Source organism: Lytechinus variegatus, chromosome 3 (genome assembly GCF_018143015.1).
Source record: "Lytechinus variegatus isolate NC3 chromosome 3, Lvar_3.0, whole genome shotgun sequence".
Lineage (NCBI taxonomy): Eukaryota > Metazoa > Echinodermata > Echinoidea > Temnopleuroida > Toxopneustidae > Lytechinus > Lytechinus variegatus.
Genome location: NC_054742.1, coordinates 39,729,581 through 39,747,264, shown reverse-complemented (window position 1 = coordinate 39,747,264; position 17,684 = coordinate 39,729,581). Strand labels below are relative to the sequence as shown.

Genomic DNA, 17,684 nt, shown 5'->3' with positions numbered 1-17,684 from the left:
TCTCCATGACCTTCATCATCATCATTGTCGTCACCATCATCATCGGCTTCGTAGATAGGTACTGATGCAGTATTAGGACAATAGGTAAGATTTTTGTTCAAAGAGCATCATCATCATCATCGTCATCATCATTATCATCATCATGCCATCATCATCGTTATTATCATCATTATCATCATCATCTTCATGACCACCATTATCAGCTCAGTAGATAGGTGGTAGCCTACTGATGCAATATTACCACAACATATAAGATTTTAGTTTAAAGAGCATCATCATCATTGTCGTCATTGTCATCATCATCAACCACCATCATTATCATTATCATCATCAACATCATGATATAAAATAAAAGATAGAATTATAAAATGAAATAGTTGAGATGGCAGATTGTGGATTGAACAAGGTTGACCTGGTAGGGAAAGGGATTACTTGCTTAGAAAGGGAAAATAAGATTTTGACAAGGCCTATTGATATGGTGTGCCACCATTGATTTCCTCGTGCTTGTGAAGTTGGCCTCCCAAGGGAGTCCTGGTTGGACAGGGCAGAGTAAGGATTAGAGAGATAGACGTGATTGCTGTGGACAGTGTTGGACTGTCTATGTAGCCCTTGTCAGAATCACTTGGATATCTGGATGTAGCAAGATGAATATTTGCATTACCAATACTCAAAGTGACATCCTTCGGTTTGTTTCCTTCCTTATCTCCTCTCAAATTTAGTTCACCATTCAGGAATTGATTCTTGCCTGTAGTGGAAAATATAGAAAACTGTGCATCACAAATTTCATCAACGTTGCGATTAGCGTTGATAGGGAGGGTTTAGATCAAGTGAGGGAGAGTGAGGTATGAAAAGAAGGAAAAGGAATGTCTGATAATGTGCATGGAGAGACTATTAGGGATACCAAACCAGTCATAACTTACAATTATTCATAAATTTGCAATAGATTGTCTATTGAACTTCATCCAATTAAGTTTAATTTGCTATAAAAAGAGATGGTCTTTCACTTTTAATGTAGGTATTCATTTTTACAATTGATTGGAAATAAACTTATTGCAACACTCTCTTCAAGAAATTGCAGGGGACAGGAACAATGATATAATAGAAGGGAAACCAACTGACTACTGAGGTAGAGATGCTGATAGATTTAGAGAAGCTGATAGATTTAGAGAAGCTGTAGATTTAGAGAAGGAAGAGAAACAAAATAACTAGTAAGACAGGAGACAGAGATGAGAGATTAGTCCCATTCATTCATCGGCTAATCATCGATGATAATGAGTTAACTATAAGCTTTGTTCACATGACTCCTTATTCTTAATTAAACTTAAATGGAGTTCCTCAAGATTAAATCATGGATTTAATCACAAAGCCTGGGATCTTCACGATTACCCCAGTAGTACTAGGTCTAGGGTGCACTAACTTTGAGCTTGTTGATAATCATGATAATCATGTCCACAAGACTAAAAACCATGATCAGGGATTCCCTGCAACATTTGGAAGGAGTACATTTATAAAACCATAACAAGGTAATTTCATATTTTCATATTTTTTTCTATTTTTTGATTAAACTCAAAGATTGTTAACTTTGAATGTGTCTACATGGGGTTAAACTACGAGTTAATCATCAGAGTTTGAATTTTGATGATAATACCTAATTTATTAACATCTTGTATAACTAATTATCGTTGAAGGCGAAGAGACAGCGATCAACCCAAAGAAACCCCTATGAATGAGAGAAGGGAACATACACTCATAATAAAAGAGATAGAGAGTCAGCTGTGTGAATTTAAAGAAGGGAGAAAATAGGAGACAAAGATGAAATGTAGGCGAAGTGATGACCACTCAGCTTAAACTATTAGAAGAAATGGGAAAATGATATGAGGTTGGTGAAAAGAACAGAGGCTGAGCAGATACAGATAGAGATGTGGAAAAGATGACAGGCAAACTGACCGAAGAGGAGAGATAGATTCAGATTGATTTAGAGAAAGAGGAAAAACAATTCAGAGATGAAGATGAAGAATAAGGGAAAAGATGGCTGATCAACTTGATACCTGTCATTTTGATTATCAGAGGTGATTGGCAAAATTTATAGAAGACTCAGCGAATCCAACAACAAAATTGGCTCTCAGGTAGTTGACCGAAGGATAAGATGTCCTACTAATGGCCACACCTGTCTGGATAACATCATCATCACAAGAAAACATATGGTCTACATCCTAACTATTTGAGAGAAAAAACCCTGTTGCTAGGTGACTGAATATGGTCTCCATCTTTTTAAAATAAAAACCTAAGCAACAACAAAAAACATGATTACTCTGTTTTTTTGCTCTACAGATTTAATAAGTTTTCTTCCAAATATGTAAAATAGGCTTATTTCCTCGGACTGAATACCTCTTAAGCATGAATGAAAATTGATTCTTTTAAAAGATTTTGACCTATTCAATAACAATCATGCAGTGAATGAACATAAGTGATTTGTGTGAGTAAATGAGATTTAAAGAAAAGAAAATAACTTTTTGTTGTTTAAGACATTATTTTATAAAAATTACTTGAAATTTTGATATTGTAGACTACGGAAGATTGTTGATTATTATTTTATTGCTTTGAAAAATAAAAGCTTTATTCGCAGGTGCATTTCGTAGATAGGGTAATTGTCTGAGCTACCTAATCCATAATGTTTTTTCTCTCCAGGTTTAATCCTCTGAGGGAATACATTCACACTGTGAACTACTACAATTATTGAGTCACTGCGTTCTAACACTGTGGCAGTTGATTCCCTATTTCCTTAAAGCTGAGTACCCTCCAAAAAAAAAATTTGTGCGTGATGTCTGCGCTGTCATGTTCTTTGGGCAATTATATGTGCTATCTTTAGTTATTAGACTCACTGTCTACACGCACAGTAAGGGCACATTGAGAAATCAAGTCTTACATGCTCAGGAGGTTTAAGAATGGTTAATGCCCGTAAGGTGAAGGAGCTTGCTACTGTTACTGTGATGTGATGTTAAAGGCAGGTAGCAGCTACATCCAGGATTCAAGTTTAAATGAACTTTTCAGCTAATATTTTAATCAAATTGCAAACATTCAGGTCAAACAAGAGATATCTGAGCTTAATGCAGACCAAGCATTCATTCATGTTTTAAGTTATAGAAAATTCATGTGTCAGCAGTATACCACAATATCATAAAGATTTTGCTGGGTTGGTTAGCTCTTTATATGTTGCAAATACTGTTCCAGAAAACACCCTATGCCTGCTGAATGTTCTCAGGTATTATGAATTGCAAACCTTGATTAGTTTTAGGTTCATATTTTTTATTTAATCTTTTAGGTGTCCTTGATTATACACTGGGGAAAGATTCATTATACTTCTCAATCTATTAGAAGGAAAATTTCCTGCTTTTGATAATATTAAAGGTCCTGTTACATTGTTTCATGCAAGCCTTGCGTGTGACTTGCGGGTAACTATTTTTGCTACCCACAGGTCGCCCGCATTGACAGTATCACACGCATGTTGCCCGCAGGAGCGCACGCAAGTCTGATTTGTCTGCAGAAAAGTTTTGAACATGCTCAAAACTTGTTTCGGGTGAGTTGCGGGTGATTGCCTTGCAGGTTCCACACAGAACACCAGTGAGAGACCCGCAAGTTACACGCAGTTAACCCGCTTGAAGTATGCAGTACTGTATAAATGTTTTGATTTGAAATTTACTACATTTAACTTGATTGCAATATATTGATTTTTATTTAATGAAGTTTCAATCTTTTATACTTAAAATCCTCTTCAAATGCACTTGATGTTGGAATGTCAGGAGAGTCTCTGACAAGCTTTCAGTTGTCAAGAACTACCTTTTTTTTGTTTATAAGCATAATATTGGAATAAGTTGGTAAGGGTAAACAAGTCATTTGTTTATATGTTTTTTTTAGATCAAGAGGTCAGATATGGGACCTCTCAGGATCAGTCATCCTTTGCATTTTGTTTCAAAATTGCATCAAATTGTGCACTGCAAAATATAAATTCATACATATACCAGGGCTCGACACTAGCGGCGGTCCGACGGTCCCAGACCGGTAAAAATCGCTGTCGGGCCAGTAGATTTTCAGAAATAGGAAGATTTACTGGTCCGACATGACCAGTAAAAAATTTTATTGTCGGGCCAGTAACTTTTCCAAAAATAGCAGGATTTTAAGGGTCCGACATGACCAATGATTAAAACCATTGTTGGGCCAATAACTTCCAGAAATGGTCAAAATTCACTGCAAACAATTCCCCCCCCCCCCCGATAAAATCTGTCATTCACACACGGAATGAATCGGACGTAAGTGTTACTAGAGTAGATACAGTGTACATGTAGCCAGCCACACAACCTACGTGGTAAATTCTATACTGGCTGCGCAAAAGAAACTTCATGTGACTTGGTTAAACTATGCCCCGGGGGGGCACTCAGTATATAATGCATAGTGGGTATGTGCCGCGGAGGGGACCCCCATTTTTACACTCAAATTTCCGTTCCAAGGCATAGCATTTTTGCCTTGTTGAGAAAAAGAACAAAGAACGCCGCTCCAAGGCATAGCATTTTCTTCTTATCGAGAAAAAAGAAGAGAGAAATCCGCTCCAAAGCTTCGCATATTTTTCGTTACGCCGCTCCGATCGCGTTGAATGAGCTGCAATTTTGGTGAAAAGTGGCCGCAGAGCTCCCCGGCGGAGGCCGCGCTAGCTGCATCATGCACGCATGACCGTTCCGTAGGGATGCAGACGCGCTCACACGCTGGCGATCCGTTCCAAGGACCCCCGTTTTCACAAACATTTGTCGTTCCGAAGCCCGTTCCGAGGACCCTCCTTTTTACAATAAGCCCGCTCCAAGGCCCCCGTTTTTTGTTTCGCCCGCGGCACACCCCCACCACTTTTTTGGTCGAGTGCCCCCCCCGGGAAACTATGGCAGAAATCTCTCACAGAACTGTCAAAATTCATGGTTCATACTCATGAAAGGCTCTTATAATGTCCATATTTCCTAAAAATTGGAGTAACTCTGTCATTTGTAATCAGTAAAAGGAAAAATTTTCACTTCTGTTTGATTCAAACAGATCGGGTTTCGGGTGATATCGTCTGAATACAGATGAGCCCCACATATGCATTTATGTGTGTGTTGATACACTTAGTTTCTGACTTTCTTTCGTAGCTATTTTAATTGAGCCAAAAAGATACTAATGAATTGTTAATGATGATAGTTTTAGCTTTCTTCCTCTGTTTTCTTCCTATCTTTCTTTCCTTCTTTCTTTGTTTCTTCCCTCTCTTCTTTCATTTTTTTGTTACTGTCTTTCTTTTTTATTTTCCCTTTTTTCTTTAATTTGTTCTTTCATTCTTTCTATCCTTATGAAAAAATATTTTTCTCTATTTCTTTTTTCTCTTTCTTTCTTTCTTTCCTTCCTTTTTTCCTTCTTTCTTTCTTCCTTCCTTCCTTCCTTCCTTTCTTTCTGTCTTTCTTTTTTGATATTTTTCTTTCTTTAATTCTTGAGTCCATCCATCCTATATTCTTCCTTTCTTTCCTTCCTTCTTTTTACCCTTTTCTTTCCTTCATTCTTCGTTACTTTCTTTCTTCCTTCCATCATTTATTCACCCCTTCTTGTTTTTTTTTTATTTCTTCCTTCTTTCAGCCCTCTCTTATATTCATTATTTCATAGCTTCCTTTCTCCTATCTGTCTTGTTCTTTCCTTTTCCCTTTGTTCAATCTATCATTTTACCTTTCCTTTCTTTTTTTTGACTGCTTGCTTCCTTTCCTTTATTCTTTCATTCCTTCCTTTCTTTGTCTCTCAGTCTTTCTTTTTTTTCTTCCTTTCATCAATTCTTTTACTTCTGTTTATATTGCTTGCTTCTTTCCTTCCTTCCTTCCTTCCCTTCCTTCCTTTATTTATTTCTTTCCTTCTATCATTTTACCTTTCCTGTATTTCTTCCTTGATTCCTTTCTTCCTTCTTTCAATCCTTTCCTCTCTTTCTTTCTTTTGTCCTTTCCATCTCTCCTTTTACCCTTTCTTGTTTATTGCTTCTTCTTTCTTTCCTTTACTACTTTCTGGATTTGTTCTTTCTTTCTGTATTGCTTACTTCATTTCTTTCCTTCATTTCTTTTTTCTTTTCTTTCTTTCCTTTTTTGTTCCTTCTTTATTCCTTCCTTTCCTTCTTTAGTTCTTTCTTTTTTTCCTTCCTTCACATCTATCCTTTCTTTACCTTTTCTTTTTTTTCTTCTTTCCTTCACATCTATCCTTTCTTTACCTTTTCTTTTTATTGGGGGGGGGGGGCAACGAAAGGCTAGAAAAAATAAACTTGCTCCTTTTTTTAATGTTTTCTTTATTTTTTTGGACCAGTAGATTTTAGGTTTGGACCAGTGAAAATTTGAAAAACTGCACTCTAAAAAATGAAGTGCTAATTTAGCTCTTAAAGAGCGTGTATAATGACTGCACTTCGGAGTGCTGATTTGTCTAGTTCAAATTTGAACTAGACAAATCAGCACTCCGAAGTGCAGTCACTATACACGCCCTTTAAGAGCTAAATTAGCACTTCATTTTTTAGAGTGTGGGTATCTACTGGTCCGACATGAATAGGTTGGACCAGTAGAAAAAATGGGTTAGTGTGGAGCCCTGCATATACTTGTTTATCAGATATGAGCCAAAGTGAATGAAAATGCATATACCTACAGTTCAGTTGAATCAAACTTTAGAATCAGGGCTATGCCTCCCCTTAATGGTAAGATATGGCTGAAAATCTGATAGTGATACAGAATAAATTCATTCCCCAAATTATGATTTAGGATGACGATGAAACATATTTACATGTATAAATAATATTTTTACTGTGTTTATTTATTCAACATTTTAAAATAATTAGTACTCTTGACTACATTGCAGGATATTTGAATGGTGATGGTGCACATAATGTAATGACCTACTGTGCACATTTTCTCGAATTAGCCATGTGACCATTTTAATGAAAAAAAAATCATTTTCATACATGATGGGTGTAAAGATGGAACTTGATGTTTCATTCAAGATTTGGTTGAAAGTTGCTTGCTCATGGATCATTTTTTATATCTCTTAGCACCAGGGTCTTCTTAAGATCCCCAACATCAAAACTAAGAAAAAAGTGAATTTACATGAATGTTTGGATCATTGCATGAATACATAGCATGTTCTAGGGCTCAAACCTCTATCAATCTTGAGTCCTGTCTTGAAGCAGGATCTTAAGGGTATGACCAGTGACAGCTTGTGGAATCCCGTCTTAAGCTCCACTCTGTCTTATCAAGCCATTCCACCTCCCGGTTGCATGGATTACGGGCCTGATTAGCAGTGCATACATACTGACTCCTTGAAGCAGTGACAAATTGCAGAACTTCTTCCAAGAACTTCTTTGAATTCCTTCCTTTTCTTTGATAAGCCATCCATCTAGTGATTGGATGTCACTGCTCAAAATATTACATTGAGCTTTATTTTGTGTTTGGACTTTCTGATAAATTTTAGTCATGAACTTTACCAAAATGTCACATTGCCTTTGGATATGCTCCAAATAAAGTGTGAATCATGTTCCCTTTTTCTTCTAAAGATGCTGAATCAAGTTCATATCTTTCATAAAGGTCTTTATTGACACCCTAATTTTGAGATTGCAGATAGAGGATCCAGCTCTCAAACTGGGATGTACAATCTCTCATCACCCTTGTATTTTGGAGGAAGAGCAATGATTTCTGTTTGCTTTAACGTGACTTTGGAAATAACTCATCTCTTAGGAGATTAGTAATAATTTAGCAGACAAATCCTTCTGAATGTGTCTGCATCCCCCCGGGGAGTGGGCAGGGTTTCCGTCTGTCCAAAGGAGGTCTTCGTAACTCTGGTCCTAGGATTGGTTCCTCCCTACATCTTGACGACGTCTTACAGGATATGACCAATGGTGCCTGTAGATAGGTTTTACTGTCATCGGCTTGCCTTTGCTGGTCACCAATGCATGATTAGCAGACATGATAGGATAATTCAATCAGTTTCGGGTTCTCTGAAGGTGGATGGATTTGTCTCAAATATGAAGGCCGGCTAGCTTTCCTGACCATTGCCCTTAAAATAAAAAGTTGATGATAAACTTTATAGTCATAGAACTCTATTTGAACATTTGAAGTGCATACACGTTGATATGAAATTTGGATGAAACTTCTTAAAAATTGTTTAATATTATCCTTCTTTGAAATAAATACTGAATGATATGTTTTCCATGTATATTTTTGAAATGATTTGCATATTTTCCTACTTTTCACTAAAGTTCCCTATACAGAATTAAAATGGAATGTGCTTGTTGATATCAGTGTGGGATTTTAAGAATAAGTCCATGCACATAATTGATCAATGATTCACTCATAGGAAGAGTCTTAACCAGATTATGACATTTTATTTTTGGTGAGACAGAGGATTCTGTATTGAGGTAATGGGTTATAGAACCATTGTGCCTTGTAATCAATGGATTCTGTGTTTGAATGTTACTGCGGCGCTAGTGTCATTTGGCAAGATGGCTAATTTGCCACTCGCCACTCAGGTTTCTTATGGGTTCGATGTAAACTTCATTGGCTTAATTAGATTGTCTCGACTACTCTTGGCTGAACTGTATACACCAGGGAGTGGAGATTGCGCATGCACTATATGTGGACTAGCAATAATCTTACATGTATGGCTGGGTAATAATATACATGGAAAGTACTTAAGTTCTGATGTTAAAGTCCCAAAGCAAAGGGAATATTATGCTGCTGAAGATTGATTTACAATAGTAGAAGACTTTGATGTAAAGCTGAGAGTTAAGGTGGACTTTATGCTATTTTGCTGCCATTTTTTTTGTTATTGTGAGTGACCTTGTCGATTTTCTTGCTAAATTACTGACCTCTAGCTCAAGACTAAAAATTTTCACAATAGCAATCAATGATAGCAGAATTTACTGTGATATGACCTGCACTTCAGACCACCATGTAATAATACTATGAAGTAGCATCTTCATCACTTGATAATATTTATACTATGTTCTGCGTGTATACTATGGAGGGTCCCCAAATACAACCTGACACATTTATTGAGATATGCCATGTTTGTATCGTTCTGGTCACTCAGAAGTTCCTCAAGTTTAATATGAAGTGTCTGGTGGAAGTGATTCATAGATCCATGGGACGCTATTAAATCAATTCAATGTGTGAATGCTCTCATACAAGGTCTTCTCCTGCATCAAAACATCCAACAGGATACAAATTTTATTTAAATGTAGCAAGACAGTGAGTTCTATGTCAAGCTTTGGTATTGTGTTCCAATCCGTGGCAATGCAAAATTTGCCAATTAGCACCACATATAGAAAAAAAAACATTGCTGCTGTGGCATATTCACCTGCTGAACTCGGCAGTCTCTAATCGCATGTTGGAAAGGAGTTGGTTTTTAGGAACATGCACTGGGCATGGTATTTCCTAGATATCCCATCTAATATGTATTAGGGTGAAAGTACATGTATGTTATCTAAATACTTTACCAGTGGCGGACCGTGACTCGGAGTAGACAAAGCTTGGGGGGGCACAGCATTGTTCACAATCAATACAGTGCCCCTCCAATGCTTTGTCTCCTCTGGGTCACGGTCCGCCACTGTACTTTACCATGAGTTTGTTTTTAACAAGATGTGATTCTTTACAATTGTCGTGGAGGATTATTATTTCAATGTAAAATCCAATGTAATGTAGCCATCAAGCAAAACAAACACCGTTTTGTAGTTTAATCCACTTCAGAATTCAGCATCTTTGAATATTGCACAATGGTTATATAAGCATTCTATTTTAAATAAATATGATCAAAATACAGAGGATGACACAAGCTGACTGAGTTGAGCATCTCATCTCTCTTTCAATTACTGCATTAGTAGTTAAGAAGAAAAAAAACTATTGAATGTAGAGTCATCAAGGAATAGATCCTAAATGTGTAGTCGATCACTTAAGTAATGAATGCAATTCTTTGTCTTTGATAATTGGAAGGATACAGCTAGAGGAACTGATGTAAGACTTGAGGAAGTTATCCCATTCCCGACAAACCATGAAGCCAAATGTTGTGAGTGTATGGGAGGCACAGAGCAGAAGGAAGTCATTACTGGAATTACACGCTCCCAGCTCACTCTCACTAGCCAAAGATGGACCATTTCCATTTGTTTTGAGTCTCTCCATGCAGACTCTTCTTCAGAGTTTATTTCTCCATGCCCGGGAGATTACCTCTCTAATGTTGTGATGTGAATGATGTAGGCCTAAACAGTCGGAGACAATACTTGTGCCTCTCGATCAAAGGGTCCTGGAACAAAATAGAGAGTAAAAGGGGATGAAATTTGGTGCGTGATTGATAGGCCACGAATATTTTCATTGTTCTATATGCATGCACAAAATGCACAAAATATTACAGGGATGTTATGCCATTCTGATTCATGTTTGTTTTAGTGCTGCCTACCCCCGTACCTATTTTTGCATTATCTCAGAGCCTGTGTCTGTAACATGAAAGACAGTTGTGAACATTTTGTGAAAAATATGAAATTTTTGTTACTTTTTGCCCTCCTGGGACAATGAATTTGAACGTAGGAAGTATCTATTGAGTGACAACATGCATGCTTGACGAAAATGAAATGAGAGGGGGTGGAATCTAGGAAAGAGGATAGAATTGTGTGAGTGTGCCATTAGAGAATACACAGGTTAATGATGTCATGGCAAGTTAAATAAACTTAGAAACAAAGATAGTCAGTAAAACAACAACAACTTTCATGGAAAAGTGAATCAAAATCAAACAAAAGACATTCCCGATTTGTGGCAAGACTCCAAGTCACATTCATGTTGTATACTTAAAATAGAAACCACTTGTTGACAGAGATTTCTGTGTGAGAACCTTGGTTGTTGATTTCTATCTCTTTCAATTGAAAGCTGTCTTCATCACCATCTCACAGCTCATTATATTTGGATAATGACAGTTGCTCGTGAGGTGAAAATATATGCCTTACTATTGTCTTGGCTTCAACCCACTACATGTAGGCCAGTGTATTATTGAAAATAATGGAGATTAAATGATGGTTGTCTCTAGGCCTCAATAAGGTCTTGATAAAAAGCTACCCTCTCCCATCCCAATAAGGAAAAAGGAGGGGGTTGGGAGGACCATGATTTGAAATGGGTTGATTTCATCTATACTTATGTGGTAACACAATGTCTCTTCAAAAGAAATGAATAGATCATAGTATGAATATGATTATATTGATGAAATGAACAGATTATTATAGAAAATAATATATCAAAAAGGACCAACTTAACTCTGGTGCTTTCATAAATGTGACAATCTTTATTTGGGAAGCCACCCCTTTGGAAAATGGTTGTCACATAATTCATATCAATTGGGGTAACACAGTTTTCGACCAGACCCTCTCCTGGCCGTATTTATTTGTATTATGAATCGTCATAATATCAAACTTGACTATAAGTGACATTAAAAGGATACAGATTGTGACCGGTTTAGACAGAAAATCTCACCAGACAGCACTTACAATTGTGCACTTTTCCCCCCATGGCTGACAAACATCATATATGGGTGAAAACGCCTAAAATAAAGCCAGTCTGTTTATGACTAATCTTTGTATTGAGGTGTTTTTCCTTCTATTCTGAATGTTTATTTTAGATACATGTACTGCACTTTTTGACACATGATTTCTTCATTAAAAACACATTTGGCATCCACACTAATGTTGCATACATTTTAGCAGATTGTTATCTGGACTGTTGCAATGCAAAACTGAAATAATTCTATTTATTTTGTTTGGATCTGGTTGTAGGTATGATAGTACATTGGCTGACAACATAAATATTCATTTGAAAGCACTTTTCTGGATTGGAATTGTTTGATTCCTTTAAACCAACTTCTTGATTTTGTAGGAAATTGAATTAGCACTTGCTGACATCATTCAAGAAGAATTAGAAAATCTTTCAGAATTATTTTGATTTTCTTGTCTAATCATGATCAAGACCTTGCCCTTGAGGAGATCATATACCGTCTTCATGATCCTCTAACCCATTTTAGTTAAAGTGAGTTTAGTGATACCTGTTTATTTTTGTCTTTATACAGTTATATCAACCCAAAATAGTCTGTCAGCTGACCCCTGCTTGCCACTTTTGTTTGTGTCTATCATTGGGAAAGTTTGACCTGAGCTTTCTGATACTGTCAATCTTTATATATTTCAGATTATATCAGAACTAGATTATGGATGACCTAAGTCCTAAATGTCGTGTTTCTTCTTCAATTGACCCCATGCCCCATATAAATTTTGAGTCGCACTTGTATACTTGAGTCTTCAGAAAATCATTTTTTTCTTTTAATTTTTTTTTGTTATGTTTCCGATTCCCATAAAAATACAACTTAAATGAAGTGTTAAAAATGGTAAAATGAATGATATTTTTCAATATTGTTTTAAATATTGTTTTAAATTTGATTAAACTTGGATTATTGAAATATGATGTTATGAAAGAGATAAATTTATAACTTATTTTCTGTGTGTGTGTGTGTGGGGGGGGGGGGGTCAAGGGAGGAGGGCACTGAACTGTGTAGCTTTAGTAATGCAAACAGAAGGAAGGCATAAGTGGGTTCTTTTTGAGAAGTGATACATAATGATTAAACAATAAGACTTCACTTTTTTATATAATAAATGTGAATTTCTATTAGCCACTTAATTTGGAATAAGACAAAATTTATATCTATTGAAGCACAATGAGAACTTCATTTAGTGAAAATTGGCACTGTAAAATACTTTTTACATTAAGCAAGGAGAAATTAACGAAAATGACATAAGATGTTTGTTCTATCCTATAGTTTACAATATCATGTTTCAGGTGGGAGCGTCTTCTTCATATACTTGTACATGTAGTTAACGACATGTGATAACATGTACAATTCAGCACAATATTTGTAATTTATTTTTTTTTATGTTTTGTAATGTGCATCACGAGGAACACAAGTCTTTGTTGAATTTCTCTCGGAAGGACAGACGGACGGAGGGAAAAATCATTCAGGATGGTTATCAGTCTTTGGTTCTGGGAGAGGATTATATAATTAGCACCTCACTCCCAAATGTTATCAGTAGCTAAAACATGAAAAGAACCATTTAGGGCTAAAAAGCAACAAATGGCTGTACTGGGTCTGGACCTTAATTGACTGGAATCAAATCCATCATGAAATGTATGAAAAGGTGTGAAATATTGCCAAATCCACACTTCCGCCCTTACCGATCAATGCACCGTTCTACTTATACATGTGAATCTCATTACCTATGTTTACCTTACTTCTATCTCAATGTACTATTCAGAGAATGATATTAATCCCATAATCTCACAAGTTGAAGGTAAATGCACAATGGTAGGCATAGTTGTAGACATTATTTAATAAAGTTTATGGTTATTTTTTTATACCAAAATGTTCGCTTTCTTTGCATACAGAAGTTTTAATACATAATTAAAAACATCTGGAAAGGCTGGGGAATATCAAGCATTAAAGATGTTATGTATATATTTCATTATGGAAAGACCCATGGTCATACAAATTTTCAAACATGCTTTTCACTCGATAATGTATTACTTTAAAGATTGAATCCAAATCTGGTAGCAGATACTCTTCCTGAAAGAAAAATGATATTCTTGTTGATAAATTTTGAGATTTGTCTTGCAAAAGATTACTATTATTATTATTTAACATATTTTGTACACTATCATTCTCTTAATGTACTACTCTCACTCCAGTGAAATTGTTATTAAGGGTAGATTTTCATTTCTTTTCATATTTCAGCATTCTTTGCCCAACTGCATGTATGATGATAATTCAGCTACATGTTACGTTTACAAATATTAAAAGGAACCTTGCTTGTCCCCTTTCTTTAAATCATGTGTGGCTTTGCTATGAGTATTCTTTTGTGTGTATGTGGGCGCCTGGGCGGGGTTCTCTTTTTTTTTTTTAGAACAATGCTTCCGTGAGAAGACCTAATGAGTTATTTAACAGCTCATGATGAATTTTTATTAGTTCATTTCCAGTTTACAGTAGTTTGAAATATTTTTCATTGTTCAGGGATCTCATCACAACTATTGTGTACTTTTTTCTTCTCAAAAGTATTAATGTTACATTGTTCAACATAGATTCCTTTGACTTTGCAAAGAGAATGTTGTATCTTATATCAACAGGAGATTTTATAACATATTAAAGTTCAGTCCATTCGTTATATAAGTGTACGTCTTTAAACCTAGAGTGCATGACATGGTTGAAATTATATGGGTAATTGTTATGTAAATTTTATATTGATTGGTCTATACATTTATGTTTGCTACTGTAGTGAAGGCTACTCTATTCAATGATTATGTGCAATGTTCTTCAGTGAAGGATCTGTAATTTCTTTGCTGATTTGAAATATACTACTTGCCAGTCATCCTTTCTTTATTTCCTTATTTCCATTCTGCTTCATGATGTACACGGTCCTAGCTTCAGACCCCACCCCCTTTAATTCAAACTCCCTGTTTAGTTAAATTTCATTGTGAAATTTCCTTCCAATGTGTGTATGAAGTTTTCCCAATGGTAAATGTCATAAAGTAGGCATATTCTAATATCTATTTCAAACTCCCTGTTTAGTTAAATTTCATTGTGAAATTTCCTTCCAATGTGTGTATGAAGTTTTCCCAATGGTAAATGTTATAAAGTAGGCATATTCTAATAAATTCTGTCATTCTCAAAATCAGATTTTAAATTAAAAAATAGAGAGATTGGAAATGATGGCTTATTGTTAAAGCGCCCGCTTCATGTATCTTCATGAATTCTGCTACAAACATTATCTGTGTCCCTCTATCACACTTTAATCATTAGGGTGTATCAAATGCCGATCTGGTTGGAGTTGCTGAGAATGAAACCACTTTGGTCGTTGTCAATCCAGTGCCCTCTAACGATGAACTTAGTCAACCTACATCAGGGACAGTAGAGGATGCTCAGCTTGGAGGAGGTGTCTTTACACTATCAGGTAGGCTATCCTTAAAGTGATCAAAAGTCAGGAGGCTGTTAGTGCACAATTTTACCCACAACTGATGACCCTTTTGTTTAATGAGATACCTTATATTGCCCTTCTTTTAACTAAGTGGGAGTACAGTTCTCATTACCCTAATTTTATTTATATGTTGAATTTCCAGATGTTTAGTAACAATGAGATATCCTATAATCTACAAAAAATTGCATTCCAACTTTATCTTGTACAAAAAAAATGATTGAGAATAAAAAAACGCTCATGAATGTGTTGCCAATCTTTGGCAAAATTGTATGTAACTTGAACAGCTTGAACGGCAGGAAAGTTCTGACAAAAGAAGCTATTCCTACTTCATTTCTCCAGGTTTTTGCTTATCCCTTTTCTCTGTGTACAAATGTGTATATTCTTGATACTATTTTTACATTTTAATCCAGAGTTTCAGACAGGTGAGAATGGGCATGGGTTGAGATTTTTTTAGTGGAGATTATTTCTAATGATTATAAACAACTTGTATCATACCTTTTATTGGGGCATGAATCTTTTTCATATAGTTTGATTTAATGATAAAAATATATTCACCCCTCCCAACCACAAATCCACCATGCATAGTCTTTTATATCTTCATTTTATAATTTCATTTATTGAATGCATTGCCAAACTGTTTAGTTTGATCTTATATGAATGGCTAAACTTACATACCTTCATTCCTTGGGGTTAATTCTGTGGATTGCTCTACCCACTCCTGCTTGCTGCACACACCCCATCTCATCTGACAGGTTTTGGCCCTGTAACTGAAAAGTACATTTGATTGTCAATTAATCAGAACTGTCAGTGCACTTTTAGATCCAGGGGGGGGGGCAAAGCCAGCCCATGCCCCCTTTAAAAGTGAAGACCTTTTTTTTTCTTGCTTGTCAATTTTTTCATGGATTAAATATCCTAGATTTTGGGTTAAAAACCTTTTTTTTCCCTTTTTTTTTGCCTGTGAAATTTTTCCTCGGGGGTAAATGTGCACCCCCCCCCTTTGAAAAAGTTATAATTTTCATTGATTCTAGCATGGAAGAATTCGCATCCTTTTCCTACCGACTAGTAATTAACATAAATAGGTCTTGAGCTAAAAATATTGTCTTTGCTAAAAATGGATTTTGTAAAAAGTAAATTCATATTTGCTATGAGTATAACCTTTTAGAGTATTAGAATGATGATGGGATTAATGAAAATGAATCAAAATGAATGATATTTTTCTGAAGGAATAAATATGTGATTAATTTTATTGTTTGATTAGACAGTCTCCACCAGCCTCCAATGTTTATTACATTGTATATTTAAGACATCAGAAATGTTCATGTTATTTAGTTTTATGTTCATTTCTGATGATCTGTAGAAATGATATTCTTGAAATTTTAAACTGGCAAATCTGTTCTATGTGCAATGTCCATCAACTTTCCATGTTAATGGTGTTATTTGAAAGATAGAGAATGGATCATCTATCATTCATCTTTGGAATAAAAATACAAAGTACACACAGGTAAGCACCTCTTTCATGCTGATATCCATATTCAGCACATTAGGTTATCAAGTTTGTATTTTTAGCAAGTATATTCCCACCAGGTATCCATTTAACCTATTTGATTTTGACATGATGATTTTGCAAGTCACATGTATTTCTTTGGGAGTTCCCATAATTTTTTCAATACCACACAAATAAAGAATGAATTTGATTGCTTTAGCTTATGAATTCTTCTCAGTTACCACTTCTGGGGCCCCCATTTCATAAAGGACTTGCAACTGTGTCATAATGGCAACTACCTTGGTAACAGGGCTCCGCAGCCAATCATAATCAAGGTTACCATGGTAGCTGGTATAATGGCAAAGTTACAACAGTTGCAAGTCCTTTATGAAATGAGCTCCTGGTTTTAACTGCTGAGAAGGGATATTTTTTTTCTGTGTGTTGAAAATTATCCTTTATTAGCAGAATTTCCTTGAATGGTTATCAGCAATATCACAATATAAATTCACAGAGGTGTACTTTGGTTTTTATGCTTGTAAAGAGTGGATATCATACCTGTAAAAACAGAGATAATAAAGGTAGGAATGGTACAAGAACATTTTTTTCATTTTCATCATTAATCATATGCCATATAAGGTCATTTAGTTTTGCTATCAAGCATTTAACATGGCATGCGTGACAAGGACATTAAAAAAAATAAAACTTGGGTGTAATTTCACGCACAAAGTTCATGTATAGGTAAACAGTAGTCTCTTTACACCAGATCAGTTTATATGGATCCTGGTCAAAAAGCATTTATGAAAACAGAGCTTCGTTCAATTTAGGGTGTACACTCATAGAAATTTGAAATTAAATTTCAATTTGAAATTTATTCATTTATTTAAAAGATCAGTTGAAATATTTTGTGCTAGATTTCGAAAAAATGAATTGGTTATTGTTTTCTTGCCATTAAAAAAATAATAATTGAAAAGACACTACAGCACATAAGTTGGGACACTGATTCAAGATTAGATTTTGTTCTGATATGTAAAAGGAAGTCTTGTATCACAGACATGGTTTCTTTCATGGAGTTTATACAATTATTTTCTGTAGTGTAAACTATTCCGGTATAGATGTACATGTACCTGCCAA

At 35.5% G+C, this 17,684-nt stretch overlaps 1 protein-coding gene across 2 annotated transcripts in view; it reads left to right on the top strand.

Moving 5' to 3' along the window:
- Positions 1–10,353, top strand: part of LOC121410996 (cyclin-D-binding Myb-like transcription factor 1) — a 34,873-nt gene extending 24,520 nt beyond the window's left edge. Inside the window, exon 16 of one of the 2 annotated variants that reach the window (XM_041603449.1) lies at positions 10,014–10,353. In XM_041603449.1, the coding sequence (XP_041459383.1) occupies positions 10,014–10,265 (252 nt within the window). In that variant the 3' untranslated portion in view covers positions 10,266–10,353. The remainder of the gene's footprint in view (positions 1–10,013) is intronic. The other variant, XM_041603450.1, reaches the window with a different exon arrangement.
- Positions 10,354–17,684: the final 7,331 nt, after the last annotated feature.